The 26834-nt window shown below is 35.9% G+C and overlaps 1 protein-coding gene across 1 annotated transcript in view; it reads right to left on the reverse strand.

The window, feature by feature from the left end:
- Positions 1-998: 998 nt before the first annotated feature.
- Positions 999-26834, reverse strand: part of LOC150103466 (uncharacterized) — a 35665-nt gene continuing 9829 nt past the window's right edge. Inside the window, exons 2-3 of the mRNA XM_090398206.1 lie at positions 9015-9061; positions 999-8780 (exon numbers count right to left, since the gene is read on the reverse strand). Of these exons, the coding sequence (XP_090254332.1) occupies positions 1872-8699 (6828 nt within the window). The 5' untranslated portion in view covers positions 8700-8780; positions 9015-9061 and the 3' untranslated portion in view covers positions 999-1871. The remainder of the gene's footprint in view (positions 8781-9014; positions 9062-26834) is intronic.

The following is a 26834-nucleotide window of genomic DNA, read 5'->3' on the forward strand; positions in this document are numbered from 1 at the left end:
AAATGTGTGGAATAAGAGAGAAATTAGTCGGAACACAAAACTAGCACTGCGCGCATGCACACACATAAAAGAGAATGTTCAAACTGATTTTAACTATGCTTTCAGACCACAGATATAAGAGTTCTGAAAAAATTACTGGAGCAAACAGATGGCATCCATATCACAATCATATTAAAAATGAACATATTAGGAAGGAACTTAACATATTTAGCATGTATGAGCAGAGCTGATCTCAGGTGTGGTCACTTAAGATTGGAAATGGGAAAGATTGGCAGAGCAGGTGTTTGATGTCAAGATGGCAGGAAAAAGATGGATTAATGCAGTAATATATGGACAAAGTGCTCATTAAAATAATACCACTACATCCTCTCCATGGTCACTTTGTTACCATCAACCAATGGTATCATCATTCTATAATTCTTCTTCTTGCTTGCTACATAGCAGAATTTTTTCTTGACTGGCTCAATCTCCTTTGATATTCCACTTTTTTTTCTTTACCATGCTTATCACTTTTCTAGCATACATATACCTTGTGTATCTGATTATTACTTAGTTTCTCTTCCATAACTTCTTTCATTTCATTTCACTCTTACTTTATTTATTTAACTGATTCTTGGTCTTAATACTTGTACCTTGCTTCTGTTGGATATATTTTAACCAGCTCCCGTGCTGTATTAACCTTTTTCTCCACAGCTCACCATCCAACTATGTGGATGAAAACAAATCTGAACCAGCTAGTTGTTGGAATTGCCACAACCTTTGTGCATTTTCTACATCTTATGAAACTAATTTGTTTTTTCAATCTTAAATCTTAAAACCTGTAAATACAAACAAATTGAATGCAGAATACTGGAGAATATTTCCAGTAAAGTATTCATCAAATACATAAATGATAATGAGTTCATAAAACTTACTCATTACATTAATTTACTGGTGCAGGTTGTACGATTAATATTAATGACGAAAAGTATTTCTGTTTAAAAAAATGAGACTTCATACAACGGCCTGTCAAGTTTTATTGACATTTATGATAAATACAATTTTAAGGAATTGCAATTAACTTGAAAGTTATTTCATATAGTGTTTGATGTGACAGAACAAAGCAGGAGGATAAAGAACAAAAATTCTGCAACAAGTGCAATAAAGGTAACATATACATTAATGCCATTTTGAATGTATCATTTGTTTTCTCTAATAGCTCGAAGGAGCAATATTAATAAACATTTAAATTATCTCCATTTTGGGGATTTGTACCAAAGTGACAAATAGAACACAACTTTTATATTATGCTAATATTTAATACACAGACTAAAGCATTTTCACAGCTTATAAAAAAATAATGGACAGCTATCAGACAGAACCTGAATAAGTGTATTGTACAGATTCAAGAAATCCTGTTTAATGATGATACGTAATCACGTTATCTTACACTGATATACCAACAGGATTTAAAAGGCTTAAATAATCTTAATAACACGAAGGAATAAGGCATTTATACATTAGAATATGTATAAATTTAGACAAAAGTGAAATTATAACCCATCTCTCAAGTTTTTTTGAGATCACAATAAAATTAACATTCTAATTCAACATTAATTTATAGGAAAGGTTAAAATACAGACTTCAGTTGTATGAAACAGGTCTCATTTAAAAAAAAAGAAGTTAAAATAGAAATTTAACAAATACCTAAATTGATATGCTAAATTTTCATATATTCAACTAACAGTATTAATTCCTGCCTTTTCCTCTTTATGTTGATATCGTATTCAAAATGTTTATAGGAAAAGGAATGGTCTATGAACTAATGACACTTCGTACATACATGGGTACATATACAAGAGGGTTCATAGTAAAGTAGTTCACAGTCTTTATCACAACTGGATTTCAACTTCTGCTAAGGAAGTTTCATGTTCTGGAACTATAGAGGAGGAATGACAACCACCTAGCACTGCTGGTTCTATAAAGGCCACATCATTTGCAGAAGGTATGCCGTTATTTTGGGTTAGAAGAACTTCATCACCATCCACACCATTGTCCATAACGTCACACACTTCACTCATCATAACATCAGAGAGAACTTCACTTCTTCCTTCATTTATTTCAGCATTCCAGTCCATTTCATCAATATCTACATTAGGGGCAGAGGTGATATCAGTTCCCATCTCAGATGAGTTCTGTCCCTGAATATACTGTTCATCATTTGTTTCAAAATATCCTTCTTCAATGTCAAGGACAATATCACTGGCTTCATTTAAATTGGGATTTATGTTTTCATAATCACTATGAATAATTTCCGTTGATTCTTGTAAAGAACTACACATTTCTTCTTGATATTCATCCTCAACAGGAATAGTTTCATCTGACACTGAATCACATTCTTCTACAGACTCCCGGAAAATATTGGTTTCACTGTTAAGAGAGTCTCCTTCTTTATGTTCCTTTGCTTCAGCAGCTCGTTGATTCTTTGGATTGAGATCATTTGTCTCTGAATGTGCACGACTTGACTTACTGGCTTTCTTTTCTCTTCCTGTCAATTCCCCAGTAGTTCCTTTGCGACGCACACTTTCTTCACGCGTATTTTTAGATGAAGTTTCTCCCTCTGTTTTCCCCCCATTATCATCACAATCCGAGTTTTCAGGTTTCTTTCCAGACTTATAGTCAAAAAACACATCTGTTAAATCAACTTCCAATTTTTTACTCTGTTTTAGTGCTGCATTGATGAGCTTTTTACTTGGCTGTGAAGTTGTATTTGTGGAAGACATGGATACAGTCTGTTGAGCATTATCACTGCTAGGAGGTTGGTCCTTTACATCAGGATGTGATATATTTTCAGTAGGAACTTCAGTTGCATTTACGGCACTTTCATCCATGTCTTCTACATCTGTTTCAGCTTGATCATCAGGAACATCAGCAGCAACATCTGTCTCATTTTCTATTTCACCATTCGCCAGAGGAGGATAGAAACGCTTACCAGGAAGTTTTTCTTTACCTTCATCTCTAAATATAAGTTCTTTTTTGCCATCATCATCTACAATCCATACCTCTGGCTGTTCACACACCATAAATGCTTCAACTTTAAATAACTGCTGTGGCTGAATATGCCATCTTATGTGGTCCCTTAAAAATGATGTTTGAAGAGAGCTGTAGTCACAATGAGGACACTTCATTCCATCTCTAGAAGAATGTCGCCGCTGATGACTCTGTACAGCATCTTTACGAGTCTGAATATATGGACAACGGTCACAGAGGAATATTTTCTTTTCATCTGAATTTTCTGATGAACGCGTTTCCTGTGTTTTTGATGCCATAAGAGACTGATTTGCATTACTTTGATATAATCCACTAGAGTTAACTTCTGTTGTGGTAAAAATATTTAGATCTTGATTTTTGTATAACGGGCGATGTTTTGAATGAACTGCTTTATGTTTGAAAAGATTTGCAGCAAAACGAACTGAATAATCACACTGATCACAGGTATATTTGCTCTTTTTTCCATGTAAACCCACATGTCTTTCAAAACGATTCAGTTTATCAAAAAGGGCTGGACACTTAGGACAAGCAAATACTCTGTGACTTGGTCTGTTCGGAACTTGTCCTTTGCTATGAAGACTATGAAGCTGTTGATGAGTTCTCAAGTTAATAGAGCTACTGGTTGCATAATTACACAGAGTACAATGGTATGTGCCCTCTCCACCATGTAAGGATAAATGATAATTAAGTGTAGAAGGTTTAAAGAAAGCTGCTGGACAGAGATCACATTTGTACATTCTTCCAGTATTTCCTGAATTATTCCTTAAAAATGTACTAATTTCTGCTTCTTCTAATACACACATCTGTTCTGAGCTTCGTCCATCAGCAAATGTATCCTTGTTTTCTGAATCTCCATTCTGATCAGCATCTAAATCAATCTCTGGTCCATATGAAGCTGCTCTTTTTGCTGCATATGCTGCTGTATGTACCAAAAGATGTTTGTGAAGATGAGGTTTATGTCTTGCTCTATAATCACAATGTGGACAGGGATAGGGTAGAAAAGCACCATGGAAAGTTTTGTGTATCTGAAGGTCTGCAATACTTTTAAAAACTGCAGGACACTTCATGCAAAAATAACTGAAGACTTTTTTCTTGACTAAACCAGTGGTAATATCATATTCAGCAGGTTTTCGTGGTAAAGTATTGGTTGTAAGTTTTTCTGAGTGCTCAACACCAACTGCTTCAACATCATGATGATTAGATTTTCTATGTATCTTCATGTGATTTGTTAGGCTACCTTGATTGAGACATTTATAATTGCAAAGGTGACAAGAAAAACGTGATGCACTCAACTTTGTATGCATTTTTTCATGGATACGAACATTTGCTCGTTTCTTGTTCATCATAGGGCAGAATCTGCATTTGAACATTCTAAAAAGATAATCCCCACGTTTAACAAATATGCATGGTATTTGTTCTGGAATTTCTGAATTTGTTGTTTGTCTTTGCATTTCATTTCCATAAGCCTGAAAATTTGAATTTTCTGAAGCAACACTCTGGCTCTCATTTGTAGCATCATAATCACATTCTACAGATTCATTCTGATTCCAGCCATGCTCCTGTTCAAGTTGAGAATTTTCTTCATCCTCCTTCCAATGAACTTTCATATGTTGAGTTAACAGATGTTGAAGACTTGCCCAGTAGGAACACCTTTTACATTTAAATGGTGCATTTTTATTAGGACGGTGAAACTGTTTATGATACAAGTATTGTGTCTTGTTGTTAGTTTTATAAGGACAGTGCTCACAAGCATGTCTCTTTGCCCTAAGTCGTGGTTTAGGATATGAGTTCAAATCAATGTTCCACTGATTTTCACCAAGAAACTCATTATAGTCATCATTTGCAATATCAAGCTCCTCGTCATCATCTCTGGGTAACATATCTAAAGCATCCTCTGTACTTTCAATATCTTCTTGATTCATCTGTCCAGAAAATGTTTCTGCCTCATTTGGGTCCATATTATCATATTCAGATTCACCTGGAAAGCTATTTGGTTCATTGCAATGAAGCTTCATATGTCTCACCAAAGTTTTTCGAAACTTGACATAATATGGACAGTATGTACATTTGTACATTGCTCCTTCTCGGGGGCGATGATGCTTCATATGGAACTTCATATAGAAATATTTATCACATTTATAAGGACACAATTTACAACAGAATACTTCATTTGGACTAGAAGAACTTGCATTTTTATTTCCATTATTAACTGAAATAAGCCGAATACAATATCCTTCCTGACTAAAGTTAAGTCTACTTTCAACATCATGCATGTAACCACCATGACGAACTTTAACATGACGAACAATAACATGCCTCCAACTTGAAGACAGTCCACAGATACGACATCGAAAGGGTTTTACTCCAGCATGAACTGCAAGATGACTAATCACCATTTTCTTATCCATATGCTGGAAACTGCAATGTTTGCAGCGATATAATTTAAATTCACCAACATAATTCTGGGAATTATCTTGAGATGCTGCACTTCCTTGGTCCTGATGAGCAGATTCTTCATTAGCAAATGATATGTCTGGTGTAACAACAATACTCTCAGCATCTCCCTGGACAGGTGTCTCTCCTTGTTCTCTATAATTCTTCTGTTCTGCTGCATTAACTGCTTCATTTTCCAATGACTTTTCCTCCTCTTCTTCTTCATCTTCCTCTTCATCGAATTCTTCCATCATATTAGAAGTGTGCATTCCAGAATCCTCCTCTGTGTGATTGCTGTCTGTTTTTTCCTCTTCTTCAACTTTTACAATAAATTTTCTATATTTTTCATAATTTCTTCGTCCAGTTTCATCAGTTAATACAAGATATGCACCAATGTGAGATTTGTCTCTGGATAATTTCATTCGGATATGTTTGTTTATATCCCATTCCCAATTTGAACGATAACCACATTCAGAACACATAAAAGGTCGCTTATTATAATGCTGAACAATATGAACATGAAATCTAGAGGCAGTACGAGTCAGAAAATTGCAGAAGGGGCACTGATATTTTCTTACCACTATCTTCTGTGAAGGGCTTACTGGAATTTCTGTGTTTTGTGAAGGGGTATTGACTCTGGAAATTTCTTCAATGTCAGGATCCTGACCACCAAAATCACCATTATCAAACTGATCGTCTTCATTCATTTCCATGAAATTACTTTCTACACCTATATCTCCCTCATTATTTTCATCCTCATTATCATCATCACCATCTTCTTCCTCATCTTCTTCATCATCAAGTGTCACAAATGGCACATCGTCTTTCTTACACATAGTTAAGTCAAGTGGAATTTCTTGATCAGGATTTGAAGATTCCAGAGCACCGTCATGTTCTGTTTCCTGTGTTGCTCCTTGCCACTCACTTGAAGAATCAGAACCCCCACCTGCAACTTTTGTCAATTTTAGTTTCAATGATGGCTGTCCAGATTTTGAACCAGACAAAGATAATTTTGAAATATGATATTTTTGCACATGCCGGGTTAGATCACCTTTCCATTTACACTTATATTCACACTTTGAACACTCAAAAGGTTTTTCATCTGAATGAACACGCATGTGTTTTTGCAATTCTGATATCCATCTAGTTTTATAACCACAGATGCCACAAGTTGGAGTGGGAGCTCCTTGATCAACCTTCAATTTGGAAGCAGAGCTAGAAAACACTGAATGTTGAGAGGTGGAAGCTAAAGACATCTTTGAAGGTGCAGACATATCAGACTGTTTAAGTGGAATCACTACAGGAGAATGTTTACCTTGAGAAGGATATGAGGGAGATTTGGCTGTAGCTGGAGAGTGTGTTGGAGATTTTCCAGACATTGCTGGAGATTTATCTGGACTGTTCAAGTGAGCTTGTACAACTGATCTCTTTCTCCGAGGTTTAATCATTTGCAATACTGTTGCAATATTAAATGCCTGTGAATTCTCTTGGTGGACTCTCATTAGATGCTTTGTTAACCATGCTAAATGCTCAAATCTCATACCACATAAAGGACACGGGTGTTTCTTTGATAGTTGATGCCCTTCTTCATGCTTTTTCATTTCCGATGGCCAGGCTGCTCGAAAGGAGCAAAACCTGCATTTCAGTGACTTTTTATACATTTTTCCCTGTTTCCATACAATATCTGGATTCCATCCTTGCGACTCATTTTTACTGGAATTCATATTATTTAAACGATAGCTGCCTTCATCTTCCTCCTCTTCTTCCTCAAGGTCATCTGTAAAATTATAAGCATCTTCTAAATTTTCATCTTCCCATTCTTGCTCATTAGAATCATTAAAAGAGTGATCATACATATCATTTTCATTTGGATCCTCATCATCATCATCATGCTCTGAAAAATTATATGTTGCACCGTGATGATTGATCAAGTGGACTGTCAAGGACTGTTTGGAGTTGGCAGTAAAACAACACTTATCACAGCGAAATTCTCCACCGGTGATATGATTTCTCATGTGACGATCCATGTTCCATTTATAAGCCGTCTGGAAGTCACACAAGTTACACTTGACTTTTGGAATATTATGATATTTTACATGTTTTCCATACCTCGCTTTGTCATTTGTAACATACCCACACTGCATGCAACGAAAAAACTTCTTTTTTAAGTGCATTGTTTTCTCATGTTGCAACATCAAAATTTTGTTCCGTGTTTTGAAGTTGCAAGACGAACACTTGAGCACTTTGAGGTCATTTTCACTAGAGGTATGTTTTCCTGGTGGAGAAAAAGAAGGTGAATTACTTACAGTAAAATTCATCTGAGAAGCTGATGATGTTGTAACAGAAGCCACAGGTGTTTTTGTAAAATTGGGCGAGGATTCTTTATTCACCGGTTTTGTTTGTTTTTTAGGGGGTACTACTCCTACTTTATCACGATGAACAAGACCACAATGGCGTTGTAACTTCTGTATATGTCTAGATGCATAGATACAATATTTACATTCATGTATAGTCATTCGCTCATGGTGAATATCACGTCTATGGTACAAAAACTCCCTAGGATTGGTAGTTTGAAGATTACATGATATACACGTATAACTTCTCTTAACTTTAAGAGGACCAAGCTGTCCTGTTGGTGTATCACCTGACATTGTTCCTGTTGCTTGGCTTTCTTTTCCTACTTTAGATTCAGTTTGGCTTTCGCCTTCAAATTTCTGATGTAATGGTGTTCCTTCATCAACGAAAGCACCATTTACGGGAAGAGAAAATTGAACAGCATCTTCTGTTGCTTCACCTGTTTCAGATTTTACTTGATTTTGAACAGAGTTCTGAGTTACTGGGAACCTTTCATCATACTCAATTAGAGTCTTAGTATTACTTAAGAGTTTTGATTCGGAAAGTTGCTGATTATGAGGAACACCAAGCTTTTTCTTCTCTCTCTTGTATTTATCTGTTAGATACTCTACTTCATCTCTGTGGACCGTCTCTGTATGATGTGCAATTTCCTCTTGATTTGGAGCAAAGAAGCCACAAAGTTCACAGGTTGTTTCTCTGGAAAGACCATGAATGTCACGCTTATGTCTGTACCAGTTAGCAGGATAGCGAGTGATAAATGGACACACAGGACACCTGAACACCTTTTCAGAATGGTTTATGGCCACATGACGTGCCAGCATGCGCCGATTTGCAGCAACATAGTCACAAGCTTCACAAGGAAATCTTCCTAGCCCTGGCATGGCTGAGCTGAAAGCATGCTCTTCACAGACACTTACTTTAATACGGTGACAGGCAAAGTTTTGTAGGGCATGCAGAGATGTCTGAAATAAACAAAGGAAAGAAAGATCACAATTATATTGCTGTTACATGCCAAGTCAAAAATAATGCATTTCAAGAATAATGATTTTCATTCCAGTGTCATGCTGTTAGCAAACCAAAGGAGGGGGGGGTAAGCAAACAAAATAAAACTTTAGAGATCAGAAGAAATATATGTTTGACAGTGACTATGTGGACATGCAGTTAATAATAAGCAAGTTAATAAAAAAAATTCTTACCTATCTAAACGACCATTCTAGCCAAAATGCATAAAGATTAGAGCCATCTATTAAACAAAGAAAAAAAAAATTATCTAATTTACCAAAATCTAAGATAAAATATAACAATTATAAAACTGCACACGAAACATGTTTCAGATTAGTAATACAGAGCACGATAGTATTATTGAGAAAAGAATTTACTTATAAACTGCTAATTATACATAACAGTCCAGCATGACTGCTTTGGGGCAGTAGAACATATAACCATTGATTCTGAAACTCTCAATCCATGAAGCTTTTGTTGGACCTCTTACAATGTCTAGTAAAACAGATCTTGTCTTGCATGAAAGTGACAGGATTTTTATTTCTACAGTCAAACCAGCCAGAAATAATAATTTATATAGTGAATAATACATTCATTTTGAAAAGAAGAGAGACAGAGAAATGGCAAGCAAACTGCACTATTACTGTGAAAGATTTAATCTAATTATCTGAATCAAATTCCTGATATGTACCCTCAGGTGGGTGTACAGGATATCATGATAGTACTACATGAAAGCTACACCATTACTAACTTCTGATCAATAATTGCATCTAAATGGGATTATATTGATCAAGTGCATATAATAAACAACTATGTTATTTATTATAAGGCAGTGTAATTATTATGAGAAACTATGGGGACAAAGAATGAAAGGACATGTGAGAAGGAAATGGAATTCGTGTAGCTACTGAGAGATAATTACTTACATCACATCTACTGAATCTGATGATCACATCACATCACATCAGAGGAATTGTTCATAACCAAGGTTACACGTAACCTTCAAATAGGAAGAGTGATCATGCATATCTTGATCTGGGGGGTGGGGGGGTTGTTAAGTAGAGAATTGTCAGTAAAGAAAGGGGGGGTATATCAAACTACAGGGTATTATGACAAAGTTAAGAAATATCTTAGGGCAGTATCATGGTATAAGATTGATTGATCTGTGGTTTATTGGCAGAAGTCATACTGTCATACTGCACCATATCAAAGGCTATAGCAGTGCACAAGGTATTAATAAATGGTCATAAAGAGATAGATTAGTAAATTATATGTTATATACACAATTTTAATGTAATGTAGTTCGGTAAATAAGAATGTGTAAGATGATTGTGACCTATGCAGAGCCTAGCAAGAACAACTTCCTCTCTTCCATTTCTACTGACTAGACTGTCAATGCTTAATCTCGTACAATTAATTTGTCAGTGCTTCCTGCCGTGATGACTGCCACTGAGTAATTAGCTTTGACCTTCTAAATTGTCTGTAGTCTGTATATCAGACCATCAAACAGTATATCAATACAGCATGAGCTGATCTAGCAGCTGCAGTCTCATTTTGTTTAATTCCAATGTGGCTGGAAATCCAACAAGGAAGTTCACAATGAATGGCACGATTTTTGGAGTGAGACCACATGTCACATGACTGATGTGCTCCACAGAGAAGTGCTCAATTATAAAGTTCAGGTATGGTGAAATTATCAGACTGTGGAATAGACATACATGTTTGAGTTGTTATTTTTCTTAACTGCCACCTTCTCAGCATAAGAGGATTTCAGGGTGTGGTCATTGTGGTTAACTTTCTTTATGCATCCTGATATAATATAGTTCGGTTTTAATCTTTTGAATTTCTTTTTAATCCTTCCACCTCTGACATGCATGGGAGTAAGCTGGATGATCTCCCTGACAGTTAACACATTTAGCTTTATTTGCAGAGAGCAAGATTTATTATCATGTTCTTTACTATCACATTGGGCACAGGTGGTAGAGTCACAGCCGGTAGTTTTGGCATGCCCATATTTCTGACGTTTAAGACATCTCAGGGGACTAGGGATGTACAGCCTAAGAGGAGAGTTGAGGTACCCTGCTTTTACAGATGTTAGAGATTTAGGTGTGTTAAAAGTAAGGATGATGATGTTCCTGGATGGAGTATCAAGATGCAGCTCATACCTATCATTTAAGCTCTGAGTATATCTCCTCATCTGGAACATCAAGAATGTTCCAGACAAGGAGATATATTCTAGCGATCCTTGATGATCCACATCACTCCTCTAGAAGAGTTTGGTGAGTTTCTGAGTGTTGCCGACTAGATGTTTCCACAAGGATATCACGAGAATGTAGTTTCTTAACTATTGTTAGAGATTATGCCAGTCCTAAATCCTTTTAAATAAAAAAGGGTAATATTTTCCCTATTGGATTTTCACCTGCTGAATGGGTGATGAGAAAACTGGTACCACATCTTTTGTTTCTGACTTCTGCTATCAAATGATGTATCTACAGTATCAGTACTTGGTTAGGGCCCCCTGAAATATTTGAGGATGAAGGATTCATGCTTGAGATTTTTTTGTTCAGTGCCAGAGCTCCCCACCAACCACAGAGCCACAAATGGATGGCAACTGGCTGGCAAGCAATGACTTTGCTCGGGAGTGGAAAAGGTTTTGGAAAAGTTGGTTAAAGCTAGCATTCAGGAATTGGTGGACAGGAATATGATACTCTTATTATTATTATTATTATTCCTGATGCCTCCAAGGAGTCCGAAGACTCATTGTGGGAGGACACCTACAACTGTCTCAACCACTACACCAAACCTCTACTATGAATCATCTCCATCAACGCCGGCTCTACAAAAAGAGGCCTTGCTTAATAATGTTCTCACTTTCTGTAATATGCAACAGTCAGACATCAAAGAGTAGTATATCAGAATTAAGGACAAGAAAGGTGACCAATAAGGTGCCATTAGGCTTTGCACTTAGTCTGCTGCTGTTTATTTTATACATTAATGATAGGGGGAGAAGAAGAGAAGTTGAAGAGGAATATCCAATTGCTGATGCTAAATTAAGCAAGGAAAAAACAGTAAGTAAAAAGTGATGTAATGATCTTGCAGGATGATTTCTGTAAACTGACATTATGGACAAAGTGTAAGTTGATGCACTTTGGACTGAAAGGATTATTACATGAGCTGATGGGAATCATACTGCAAAAAATTGATGATTTTAGGGATTTAAGAAGGTGAGGTGGTTATGGTGGACAGAGTTGAACTTTGAGAACATATTGCAAAAGAGGGCATAATAGCTCAAATCACTATCATGTGAGAACAAAAAGTTATTGTATAATAAATTTAGTTTAATCCTTTATCCAAGTGTGAGCAAACAAAGTTTGCGCCTGAAAATATCTTCAGGATTGGGGTAAGGTAGTACAACACCGGGAAACTCGTAGCAAAGGTGAACCAAGCTAACATCACTCCTATCTCAGTATCTCCCATAATGCAAAACACATCTCCTTGCAGATATATATAATGTTATGCATTAAGGGAAGGGTCACTACCCAGACTAGTTTCAACCTTTATTGAGGTCTCTTCAGTGGAAGCCAGGCCCACAGGTGGAGATACCAGGCAGAAGCAATAGCAGGTCATCTTTACCTATAGGCTCCCACTGAAGAGACCTAAAGGTCGAAACTAGTCTGCATAACATTATACATATCCGCAAGGAGATGTGTTTTGCATTATGGGAGATACTGAGATAGGAGTGATGTTAGCTTGATCCACCTTTGCTACGAGTTGCACTACCTTACCCCAGTCCTAAAGATATTTTCAGGTGCAAACTTTGTTTGCTCACACTAGGATAAAGGATTAAACTAAATTTATTATAGTCTAACCAAGTGAAAAATAAACTTTCAAAAAGTTATTGTCTTGTTTAATATGGCTTTAAATATGACTACTGCATTCTTATTTGGCTGCCTAATTTTCTTAGAGATTAGGAAGTGGTGGAGAGAATTCAAAGTCATGACAGATCTGTAAAATGTTCCTGCGAAGGACAGAGGGAATGTTTGTTTGTGGGAGGGAGGTTATACATAAATTTAGAAGAAATTTTTCAATACATGACAGATAGAGAGAGATGCGAGGACTAGATTTTTTGTCAAATGAGTGGGGTGGGTTGCCAGAGGTAGTTAGAGATGTATCATACTCATTATTCTCAGTTATCGAGAATAATAAGAGGTACGATAGGTATTACATGAATTATGGTTCATGCAGGTTTCCACACCGAATCCCAGAACCAGTAAATAACAGACCTAATTAAGTAGTATTTTGGCATTAGCTAGTTTAGTAAGATTAGGAATTATTATCTCATACAGTGAACAGAAACCACAAAGAAGTTTATATTTTCTGGAGTGGTGAATTTGGTACTTGCTGTATATCATAAAAGCTGTGTGCTGCATGTTGAAGTGTCTGATTTGTTATAGGTTAGGTGTTCGATATTTTCTGAAAAAATAATATTGTCTTATAACAGTGGTCTAACGTTTTGCTAATCAAATGTTGACATTTGTAGAAATGGAAAGTGAAAAGGAATGCCCCCCCTCCCCCACAGTGAATCAATTTAGTTTGTTCATAAGTATTGTGAAGCAGAACTGTAACAAAATATGTCATCCAATCAGTGGTACAACCAAACATTAGTTTTGGGACAGTTGACTGAGAAATATTTTGAACATTAGTTTTATTAACAATTTAAAGTTTCCCAAACAACATATTTCAAGTTTATATAATAATTTCAGGAAGCATTCAGGAAAATTTCTTTCTCTCCCCCCCCCAAGCTGGACATTTCCAATTTCCCTTTGCATGTTAGACTTCATGGCTCACAACCAAGTAATCTGGCATCTTTGAAACTAATTCATGCTCTAAGAGGGTGGTTAGCTCTATCTGCAGAGTGTATTATTGACTTCAGTTGTTCGTTCTTCTGCTGATTTGTAGGAAGAGAAATCCATGTTTCCTGAATTTCCAATGATGGCGTGGGTGTAGATGATTTCAAGTCCATTGCCACCACTAGCATTTTTCACAGACAATCACAAACATCCATGCCCACGGCAGGGTTCGAACCTGCAGCCTTTTTTTGGCTGGAGAGTGGTTAAGCTAACCACTCGGCCAACCAGGCCAGCAAAAGTTATCAACAGTACTCCCAACTGGTCACCTCCCAAGTACTAACCAAGCTCAATGCTTCTTAACTTCAGTGTTCAGATGAGAACCAGTGCATTTAGCACAAGATGACTGTTGGCATGGAATTACTAAATCAAGAATTTTAGGTTTTGTTTTCCTCCTTACCATGACAGACAAGATTCAATAACATAAATTACTAAAAATGATCTTGATGGTACTGAAATTAAATATTTTTTTTTTTGCTCTTCTTTGTAGCATGTCTCTCTGTACAGAAAAATGCAAGTTTCATCTTAGCAGCTAGTATCTGGAAGTGTAGCTATCTAATACTTTCACTTGGATTTGTACATGTTCACAAGAAGTATGTCGGGTTCATTGAGTCAGCTCCATGGTCTTGCTAAGACGATTTTTTTTAAATGTAAATTCTATCCACAAAAGGCTGTAACTCTTAGTGATTGAAGAGCTAAATCTTCAATCACTAAGGGTTCTGCTTTAGAGACCATTCATGATACATTCTCAAGTCACTTTAGACCTTGAATAAGCAAGGTGAAGGTCTCACACTGGATGATGAAACTCATCTACCACCTAAAGACTTTCACTTGCATCCATCTCACCATGGGATTTGAACTTATGGCTTGTTGACTGGAGAGCAGGTAGACTATCTATTCAGCCCAAATGAACCAGAAGTGTCAATGATCAACTGTGCATTAGTCACAATGCCATTGTCATTATTAAAAAGAAGTGGGATCTACAGCATTCGTTTTATGAAAGTGTATATAACAGATATAATATAATGGCAACATGTGAACTTAATGATTTTGAAGAAGATGGGGAGAGAATGGAAGCAGTTAACAATTTTGTGCTCCTAGGATCCCGAATTGATCAAGATGGTTATTGTACTGAAGAAGTTAGAAGATTATTACTCGGAAAGAAAGCAATGACAAATTTAAGCAAGATTTTTAAAGATAAAGATATTAGCCTCGCAACAAAAATCAAAATCATGAAAGCAATGGTATTCCCTGTGGTACTGTATGGATGTGAAAGTTGGACCCTGAGAAAGAGTGAAAGAAGGAAAATAGATGCATTTGAATTACGGGTTTAGAGACGCTTACTAAGAATGCCATGGTCTGCAAAGCAAACCAATAAATCAGTGATAGACAGAATAAAGCCAGATTGCTCCCTTGAAGCTATGATTATCAACCAAAAATTATCATACTTCGGACATATTATGCGAGCAAATCACAGTCTGGAGAAGATGATGATGCTTGCTAAAGTTGATGGAAGCAGGAGAAGAGGAAGACCAAGAATTAGATGGGTGGATGGAGTTAAAGAAGCAACTGGAATGCACTTGGAAATTCTGAAAGATATGGCCAGGGACAGATCCGAATGGAGAATGTATGTTCATGGAGTCGAAAACGACTTGATGGAACATAACAACAACAATAATATAATAGATGAAAAACATGATTGAAAATACAAACAGAGAATCAGATTGTGAGATATTCAACATAGAATATGACTGGGGGAGGGGGAAACCATTAGGGAAGAAACCCTGCTCTACAGGGTTTCTTCCCTAATATGTTCCTATGAAGAAATTAAAACGGTAAAAAAGCACAGTGGGGGTAGTCCCCAATTGTGCTTTTTTTTGCTTAAAGAAAGGTTTCTTTCTATAATGAATGAAAGGTGATATCCATAAGGAATATAAAATACAGACCAGTAAAATGAAATACAAGGTGAGATTGGCAATTCAAATCGATGAAAATCCAAGGAAGTTCTTTCTACACTGTGGCAAACGAGAGGAAGACTAACACTGGTGGAATGTTGTGATAGCAAAGTGACTATTAACTAAATCCATGCCCACGGCAGGATTCGAACTTGCAGCCTTTTGGATGGAGAATGGATATGCTAACCGTTCAGCCAATCAGGCTGGCTTAATGAGTACTTAATCTGTTTGTTGAGGAACGTGAGAAACCTTTATCTAGTCTCTTTTTGACAAGGTGAGTTAGCCAGTCTCATACAGAGGTAGAGGGTTTTTTTACCTGGAAACTCAGGTTTTTCATCCATCAGAACAGGCAAACTGACCCCATGAACACACAGATTTACAGCTGTGAATACTTACAATATGTGGAAGAGATAGGGTCCTCACCATATGTTGTTACGCCCGTAGTTAACCATGAGTCACATCGTGGTAGTCAATCTCCTGGATAGAAGATGGCACACGAATGGGAAAATCTGTTTATTACTGTGAATGTAGTATTTGTCTCCCTTTTAGATGTTGCACAGTAACATATAGAAGGGAGACAAATACTACAGGGACAAGAAGTGAAAAAACCAGATCTATGAAGTAGTGAGTTGTATATGCTTTTTTTTGTCGCCAACTTAACATACTTATTTCAATAAGTCAATTTATCATTCAAATGATATAATTGGACCATATAACCTTAGCAACTATGCTGAGTTGTAAAAAATTAACTAGATATGAGCAACATAGTAAGAACTGTTTATCAGTTTAGTTTTGGAACAGTCCTGATGTGATATGATCAAAGTCTTGATATAATACAACAATCACTTTCTTATCTCTACATGCCAATGTTTCATTACAGCAATAATCCCCAGTGTTGTATTCACAACCTTTGTAATACTAGACAAGATGTTGGAGTTCACCCATACAGGCTCATCTCTGACCATCAAATCAACAACTTGTTCATTATCACAGTTGAGTTATATCTCTTGAACCATCAGTAGACATTCATCTGTATTCTAAAGTGCAAAAATTGAGCATAATGTTGGTTGGATTAACATATGCAACTCTAATATGGCACAAATGTTTCTGCATGTCCATGCACACTAATCACTCTTTCACATAAGTCATAAAGGTCATATGTTTCTTGTGGTAGAACTACTGTTGCTTGCACATTTTTCCCCCTCTACTGAGATCTTGCCACGAGTATCTTATCTCTTTGAAACTTGCATCCCTGTCTTTGGTGTATCATATCTAATCTGAGAATATCAGCATATGACCTAATTTCCAGAAGTTTTACAACTTAGTGCATTATCTTGAACAAATGATATATTATTTACTCTGATACACTATTAGCTGCTATAAAAAATTATGATCAATAAAAATGTTCTTTTAAAAATATTCTTTTATAGAGTCAATTTATGTTTTTTGTTCTCAAGTTTTTAATTTAAAATTAAGACTAGCTTCTGTTTTATGTAAATTAATATATTGCTAGTTTAAGTGGTCAGGTTCTTGTTGTATGCATCATATATCAGAAAGAAGTGGGATGGGGGAAGTATTACTTATAATAGTGCCCACTCAAAATGAAGTAGTAAGAGAGAAATGGTGCCATTATCTTTGAGGGTGTATATGAAGTGAATAATATAGAATATTTAGTGTGGAGTGTTGCTAATAGGGAATGCAGATTCAGACAAATTCAGTTAGCTAGTTCAAAATAAGTCATTATTAGAGAAAATTTTGACATGTCAAATACAAGGTGTGGCTATTAAATAATGGGACTGGTTGCAAAAATGTGGTTTATTATTACAATTGTACAACTTAATGGTTATCCCCTTCAGCATAGGCCCCCCCCTCCCCTTCTCTATCTATACACCATTGCATACTAATTTTCCATTGTTGGAAGCAGTGCTGCAAGTCATCAGGTTATCTGTTTCAGTAGTGCTGCCGTTTTCTCCTTTACCTCATCCACTGACTGAAAATGGGTGCCCTTCAATGCGAAATTTAACTTTGGAAAAAGGTAAAAGTCGCTGGGGTTAAGTCTGGCGAGTAAGGTGGATGGTCCAACACTGGGATCTTCTTATCAGGCAGATACTGCTTTACACACACAGTGCACTATGGACTGGAGCATTGTCCTGATGGAGAATCCAAGCGTTGTTCTTCCACAGATCGAGTCTCTTCTTCCTCACTCATTTTCTCAGCTTGGGCAGAACCTCAAGATAATAATGTTGGTTAACTGTCTGACCCTCTAGTACCCATTCAACCATTACCGCACCATTGATACATATATATATATATATATAAAAAAACAGCATTGCCTTCAGTTTTGACTTGCTTGCTCATGCTTGCTTTTTTTCATTCTCGGTGACGTGGAAGTTTTCCAGTGCATTGATTATCTCTTTATTTCTGGATCGTAATGGAAAATCGTCTCATCGCATGTGATGATCTTCTCCTGCAAGTCTGGCTCCGCTGTCAGCCGGACTTGTAGTGGATGATGAGGTAAAGGAGAAAACGGCAGCACTACTTCCAACAATGGAAAATTTGTATTTTTCATTGTTGGAAGCAGTGCTGACATACCTCTGCTGCTGGTGTATCAGCATCTCGTAATAAAGAAACTGAATATCTGTAATTCTTGAGAAACAATTATCTCAGGCAGTTGGAAGACAAGAGAATCATCAAGTTTCTGTGCAGGATACACGAGATTAAGAGTTTTGCATTTAGATTGGGTTATACCCAGGGGCGGCTCGTGCATAGGCACTGCGGAACTGCAGCACTCCCAATTTTTCTCTATATATAAATTATTTGTTAATTTATTTATATTTGCTTGTAATATTTAATTTTATCATCAACAATCCTATACAATTCTCTTATTTTGTATAAAAAATAATAAAAATCCATCTTGTAGCACTTAGGAGGGCGAAGGACGCTAGCAGCAGTGTGTTTACCACAGTGTCGTATTGCTACGTGCGCAAGCATATGCACATCATAGTGAGATGCAAGCTATTAGCATAATGTGGCACTGTCCATCGTGCAGTTCCACTGTTGTTTATATGTGTCTCTTTAAATATTTGGACATTACAATTAAAGACAACATTTGTTATAGTTTTTATTTTAGAACATTATTGGGGTTATAATAATGGATTTTATTTTTAAGTAATTTTGAATTATACCAAACTGTATAATTTTATCAATAATAAACAATATTTTTTCATGAAACAAAACAAGAAGAATATATTTTATTTTTAAGTAATTTTGAATTATACAAAAAAACTATAATTTTATTGAAAATAAACAATATTGTTTCATGTTTAATTTTTTAAAAATTTTTTACTATAATTTTGATATTTTATCCAAACAGATATACACAAATATACTTTCGAAATATACATACACAAATATATTTGTGTATGTATATTTTGAAAGTTGCAGCACCCCCACGATTTCAAGCCACGAGCCGCCACTGGTTATAACAGAAGAAGATATTAATGTGAATGAAACATCTTTACCTCCAAATATGGAGGAAGGGGGGGGGGGGGAGAGAGTGATCGTATGGTCTTGAATATTGAGGATAGCAGGTACATAAAAATCTCCAGAAGATAGGGCTTTGTATAAAATTAAAAGGCAGGTGATTAGGTTACCTGGATGCTGAACACACTGACAAGAGGTATTATTATTCCTCTTTACGAAAAAGAAAACCAGGACGTCCTCTTAAACGATTCAATGATGACTTCTAAAGCCGGAACAGGCCATGCTAAGCCTAAATCCTTGATATGCATGATGATGATAATTATTCCTCTTTATAAGACTTCAATCAGACCACATCAGGAACTGAGCATAGATTTGGTTACCTGGATTCCTTCAAGATGAGATTATTATGATTATTATCATTTATACAGTTACTCCATGGAGTCAGAATTGCAGGAGACCCATACTATGCATTAACACAATATCTCTATATACATCTCCTAAAACTTATTCAATGTTTGGATGCTCACAAACCACCTCTGGCAATCCATTCCACTCTGCAAGTAAAGAACTCCACACACTCTTACTAACCATGCTCTTAGACAACTTCCAAGTGTGATCCCTTGTTTTCTACCCTACTCCCCTATGTATTCAAAAATTTCTTTTCTGTCAATCTTATAGAATCCCTTTAGTAACTCATATGTTTCTATCATGTCTCCTATCAGCCAAACTCTACAACCCACACACCTTCAGTCTATCCTGATAGGGAACATTCCACAGACCTGTTATGAGCTTGGTCACTCATCTCTGAATCATCTGCACCACTTCCGAGTTTCCTAGAAACTCAGGCGAATGTGCATTTTGTAGTACGCAAGCTGACATACCATCCAAGTCTACTGCTGTATTCACATTGATATTTTTCAATTTACTGAGTACCTCCAGTTCATCTACCTCAATGCTCACATCAGTCTGTCATTCCCATTCTCAGTAACTGCAAAGTCATCACCTGATGATATACCCTTACAAGGTGATCACTTAGTAAGTGAACTATTGCTTCTGTCACTTTCCTACCATCAGCACTGAGTAAAGTTATCTTTCCATAATTATTGTTTCTCTTACTTGCTATGTAGTGAAAAACTCTTTGGGATTTACTTTGGCTTGCTTAGCTAATTTTCTCTCAAAATCTGATTTAGCCTTCCTTCCTTACCATTCTTACTTGTGTGTATGTTGCTCATGAGCATGCTGATCACCTTTTTGTTTACATTCCTTCCATAGTACTTTCTTTTCTTGCAGCTCCTGCTTTATACTGCTAATCATTCACTTAATCCCTACTCTGTTTATCCTCCTCTGGCCACTTCCTATGCACTAATGACATTAATTCCATGTAGCTAGCTTCTCATGCCATGGCACTGCTCCAAGTTGCCTCCTAAGTTTGTCATAATTGCTTGTTGTTCCATATAAACCCTTTCTTGATTGAAAATTCCACGTTAAGCAACCTCCCAGGAAAAGACTGCATGGTCACTTTCCCTGATCAGAGACAGAGTTGCTACCGTAGTTATGGACAGATCTGATGCTATTACCAAATCCAACACTCTCAAACCCCATTTCAGGTAATTATCCCTAGTAACTGTATAAATTCTGTTTCCATTTTGCCACATGTCATTTCCTCCTTCCAATCTATATCCCCATTGTTGAAGTCTCCCACGATAATTGCTTGGCAAGGACTTACTGTGTTACTCTGCCAATGCATGTCATCCACATCTTCTGGATCCCTAGGTCTATCAGCAATATATTTTGCCCTATTGGCCTCTATCTTACACTAGACAGTCTCAAATTAACCATTTCCCTCAGATCTACAATCTTCCTTGACATCTATTTTTGTTGGTTGAGATGGAGAAGATCCAGAGTTAAGTAACCAAAATGTCAGGTCAATGGAATATTTTCTATGAGGGCAGACTGAAGATCCTATAGGTTACAAAGGCTAACTGATAAGCAAAAAAAAAAGGGATATGATTGACAGGATAAAATGATATAAACATAAATTATTAAAGGATGTTATGTATATTATTTCTGGAAAAACTCCCGTGTTCAGATGACGACCAAGAATAGTTGAAACGGACTGCACCCCATCAACCCCTTTTCCCCTTCCACCTCCCTATATAAAAAATCAACCCTTTCACCCTTTCCTACTCTATATAATATAATATATATATATTACTGAAAAAAAAACGGGTTTTTCTATTTTAATTCTCCCAAATTGACTACCCCCCCCTCCACACACTCAGTAGTTTTTGGACATCGCAGAAAGAAGAAAAGCCGCAACACCCAGAAAAAGGTATGTGTAAATTTCTCTTCCTTAAGCTACATATACTTTTTGGTAAATTTACATCTACAATGCCGTAAGAATCCGTGAGTAAATAAATAACTAAACTGAAGCAGGCAAAATAGCCGTAATCATAATAATTATTAAAGGAGTTTTTAGGACTGATACAGATTTTTTCTATATGTGCTAAGAAGTGAGAGAACAAAGGATCACCCCTGCAAATTATGCACAAATGCGATTAGCAAGGGTGTCAGGACTAGATTATTTGCTTGGAGCTTTAACATCACCTTATTAATGTATTTTATTCTGGTGGAATAGCTTTTATTCCTAAAGGGAGGTTCTGGTTGGGGCATTATAAGCAAATGAAATGTCAAAATTGCAGTGGGACTGGATGAAATCTCATGATCTCACTTGTTTTAAGTGATTGTACTAGGGAATGAGTACTATATTGCATAAAATCAGTGCCAAAATGGAAGCTTAAACCTATAAACCAGGTCTGCATTTCTTTGATGGTAGTTAAAATTTCAAAAACTAGTAGGCACTCACATATAGAAATAAATGAACAAGGCAAGATCTTTATAGAAGCCTGCAGAAATTTCAGTTATGTTTTAGCACTCTGGTCACATTTTAAAAGATAACAAAAATCACCAATGAGGAAATGTTTATATATCAGCCCATATACATGAGGTTGCAAAACTAACAGTGGGAGTGAATGTCAGTCCACATGCAGTGTTAGTTTCATGTATGGCAAAACATGTTATTTCTGGATTGTGCATTTGACAGATTGTAGCATGACAAGTTGATATTTAAGCTGCAGAAAATGAATTCACTGGCTATCTGACATATATGAAAAAATTGCATAAGGTGAGAGCAATTTGTTACTATTCTTAACAAACCTCATATGGAACATTAAAAGTCATTCATATTCCTAGCATGAACAACACATGTTGATACTCACCCATCACTCTTCAAAAAAAAAAAAAAAAAACTACTACTTTCCTCAGTACAGTAACGAGGGCATAAAGCATCCCTGTGGCAAGTGTCTAACTTGCATCCCCCAACCCAAAAATGACAAAAATTTAAATGTAACAAATTAAATTTTACTAAATGCAATATGTTAAATGCTTACTATTAACCCCATCAAAATGAGTTGCAGCATGTTGCAGAATTTGTGTGTCTAAAGCGGCATATTGCCAAAATTTAAAAATACAATATAAAATAGCAGACTTTTATATCTATTTATTTATTTTTATTTCTTACATTTTTTACGTTTCGCACCCAAAACACAAGTTCTGAGGATGGAATCTTGTTCTCTCCCTCTGCATTTTATAACTGCTCTCCACGTTAAAAATAAATAAAAAAAACTAAAAAAAAAAAAAAAACACGTTACTCTTTTCTTTGCCACTCAGGCCATACACTTGATGTTTTCTATCCATTTCCTTTTTGGTCTTCCAATTAGCATTTTGCCTTCTACTCTTCTGTTTGGGAGAATATGAAGAAATCTTTCAGTAGGCACTCTATACACATCTCCATACCACTAACTGTTTTTCTTTGATTCTTGCTATTACTGGAATATGGTAGTGTTATTCTTCTCCTGATTGGTTTTCATTTCAGCCCATGCTGTTTTCAAAGCCTGTCTTTGTTCCAATCTTTGTTCTTCCTTTTTAACTTGTATATTAATGATATTGGTGAAGATTTGGATGGAGATATTCAGTTGTTTGCAGATGATGCAAAGTTGGTACGAACCATAAAGAGTAGTGAAGATGTTGTGGCCTTGCAAGAAGACTTGAATAAATTGAGTGATTGGGCAAGCAAATGGGGATGCGAGTTCAATGTTGCAAAATGTAAGGTTTTAAAATTTGGAAAACAAAGATGGAATGCAGAATTTATGCTTGGTGAGAATATATTGTTGGAGGTAAAGGAAATAAGAGATCTGGGGGTGATAGTGGATAAGGATCTAAAATTTAGGGGACACATTGCCAAAATTGTGAAGACAACACAAAGACTTCTGGGAATGATGCGGAGGACACTGATGTGTAGAAGTAGGGAGATTCTTGTTCCATTGTATAAGGCTTTGATTAGGCCACACATAGACTATTGTGCCCAGATTTGGTCACCGGGTTTTCAGAAGGATGAAGAAATGTTGGAAAGGGTCCAAAGGCGACTGACTAAGGTAGTTTCTGACCTCTGGAATGTTGAGTATGAGGAAAGATTGAGAAGATGTAATTTGCAGAGTCTGGTGGAGAGAAGGAAGAGGGGAGATATGATAGAGACCTACAAGTTGGTAAGGGGTTGTTATAAGATCAATGGTGGAGACGTTCTACAGAGAATAGTGGGAGATCAGGGGAGAACCAGAGGTCATCCCTGGAAACTGTATAAAGAGGGTGTGAGTAGGGGAGTGAGAGGCAGGTTTTTTCGTTCAGGGTTGTGAATGATTGGAATGCCTTGCCTGAGAGTGTGGTGTCTGCAAGGAGTTTGAGTGTGTTTAAGACACGGTACGATGAGATGTATGTGTGATAAAAGGACCTCCCAGATGAGTCTTTGACTCCATCAGGTCTTGGGAAATAATAATAAAATAATAATTTTGTTTGATAATCCAAATTTCTGCATCATAAAGAACTGAGGGGAGTAAACATTAAGTTATATATTTTTATTTTTAAGTTCTTTGGAGCGATGTGTATTTTCCATATATTTGTAAGTTTGTTCATAGTAGACCACCATTGATTTATTTTGTGTTTGATAATTTTTTTCATAATTTAACCTGTTCCAGTTTATTTCCATCCACTTATAAGTTATGTTCTTCTATTTCTATCTATTGCAATTGCTTTGGTTTACAGTTGTCAATTATTAAATGTTGGCACCGACCAATTAATTGCTTGTATTGTAAAGCCCACTGACAGCTAAAGGTGTTATTCCCTGACAAATACTATTGCTCTATAAAGATTGCATATTAATTATTATTATACAAGATGAGTCCAGAGGAAAGTACCTCAAGAGCTTATAGCAGAGATCTTTGAATAAAAAATCTCGTTATGAACTTATATTTCAAAAAAACAATAGTTATGAAGTTTTCATTATTAAAAAAATAAGAACAAGACACATACCTGATAAGGCATTTATTCAAGAATTTACTCATGCTTGTAATAGGTTCTCAAAGTCAGCCCCAAAATAAAATGTAGTTTACATTCACATTAGTTCATTAAGAGTATTCTTTATATGGGCTGCAGCATTCCGATTGTAACTAAATTATGCATTTTTTGTTTCTATATAAGATGAACTGATACATGCTATATACTACATGCATGTGGACATTTTGCCAACAAATGACATTTTTGAGAGTCTATTGCAACTATGAATTGTAAATACATGAACTCAGATATGTATCTGTTTATTATTTTTTAGCACCAGAAATGGCACAGCCAATTTTTAAAATTCAAACAGCTACAGTTCCATATCCTTTCAGCACTATAGTCACATTCATAGTAAAAAATACCAAAAAGGCTTAATATTAGTTTCCAAGCTACATGCATTCTTCATGACAATATTAAATATATGTAAAAAGGTCTTTCTTTCCATTAAGTGCATATATAGCCTCTGATATCAACATTTGACTACCATACGTTTTTGTAGATCTGCCAGGTTGGGATTGCTGTAGCTCTCCAGCTATCTGATTAATTATGCTGGCCAGGTTGGCTGAGTGGATAACATTTTCCCTTTCCAACTGTAGGTTAGAATTTCGCTAAAACATGGATGTTTTGTGAAAGTCATTAGGTGGTAGATGATTTTCATTGCTGAATGCAAACACCACCACTCTTCTTAATGTAGGTCTATTCCATGTTTGGTCTCTAAAGCAGAGTTTCTGGTTACGAGTTCTACTCATAGGACTAAATGTATTTAAGTCGCAAAGCTTTTCTGGGTAATTTATAATAATAAATACTGAGAGGAATGTATATTATTGATATAAAAACATCAGATATTTTTTATATAAAATGCACATCTGTTTATATATATATATATATAATTTGTGCTTTCTTATACATAGCTACCCTTGCACAAGAGTACTGCTATATCACATATTTAATGAACCAAGTCATTTAATATATCATATATGTCGGCATATAAGATGACTCTCAGATACTACAGAAAACCCCTTGAAATCATGGGTTTCGAGGGGTTTTCTGTAGGTTATTATACTATAGGTCTTATATTATACTGTAGGTCTTGTATGGTGAGTATAAAAAGGGAAGCTTAATTTCTTGGATGAACATTTAGGTAGTTACAATACATCATTATATAAGAAAATAGAAGTGTTTATAAACAAATCAGATTAATTTTTTGTTACATAAATGTATTTAAAATATTACAATAGATGTAAATCTTAAAAAACAAATAATTATTAACCTCAATTTTCATGTTAATTTTCTTCATCATCTGTTGAAAATAGTTCTTCAGATTCATTGTTTAAATGATTGTCATATGGATCCCAGTTCGAATCCAGTGAATTGATTTCGTTTTCAACTTTATCAGTGTCCCACAACAGATCATCTTCCGTACCATCCATAAGATTAGAGATACCACACTTTTTAAATGATTTTATTAGTGTCTACTTTTACTTTATTCCATGCTTTGATCGCAAAATTGCACAACATATCAAGTGATGCAGCGTGCATAGATCCACTGTTTATAAATGTTTTTTTTACCAGCCAACATCCAATTATTCCACTCTTCTCGCATGTGATCTTTAAATGGTTTGTTCAAGCAGACGTCTAGTGGTTGCAATATAGAAGTTAAACCACCTGGTATAACAGCAATTTTTGTGTTATTTTTTCTATATTCTCAGTTAAATGACTAAGAAACATATCCCATACTAATAAAATGTATTTCTTCATTACCGCCTGGTCGTGTGTTCCACACATTATTTATTCATAATTTCGCACCTCGTCCATCCACCCTTTTTCGTGAAAATGTACAAAAACACCTGAAGGAAATTTTATCTTAGGTTTAGATTTACGTTTGAAGATGATCATTGGTTTTAATTTGGTTCCATCAGCCAAATAACAACACAACCATAAACCTTGTTTTTTCATGACCTGTACTTCGAACTAGCATACTCTTACCTTTAGACTCTACTGTTTTATTGCTTATCATATCAAAGCTCATAGGAGTTTCATCCATATTTCCAACAAATAGAAATTTATGTTCTTGTCTCAACTGAATAATAAATTTATGATAACTGGTAAGTTTGTGGTCAAGATATGCTGGTAGTTTTTGAGCAATTTCTGTTTTTTGTCGTATTACCAGATTTTGTCTGTTCATAAAACGATTACACCATCCTGAAGTAGCTTGAAA

The sequence above is a fragment of the Typopeltis vanoorti genome, chromosome 9 (assembly GCF_054136105.1).
Source record: "Typopeltis vanoorti isolate ZY-2024b chromosome 9, IOZ_Tvanoo_1.0, whole genome shotgun sequence".
Classification (NCBI taxonomy): Eukaryota; Metazoa; Arthropoda; class Arachnida; order Uropygi; family Thelyphonidae; genus Typopeltis; species Typopeltis vanoorti.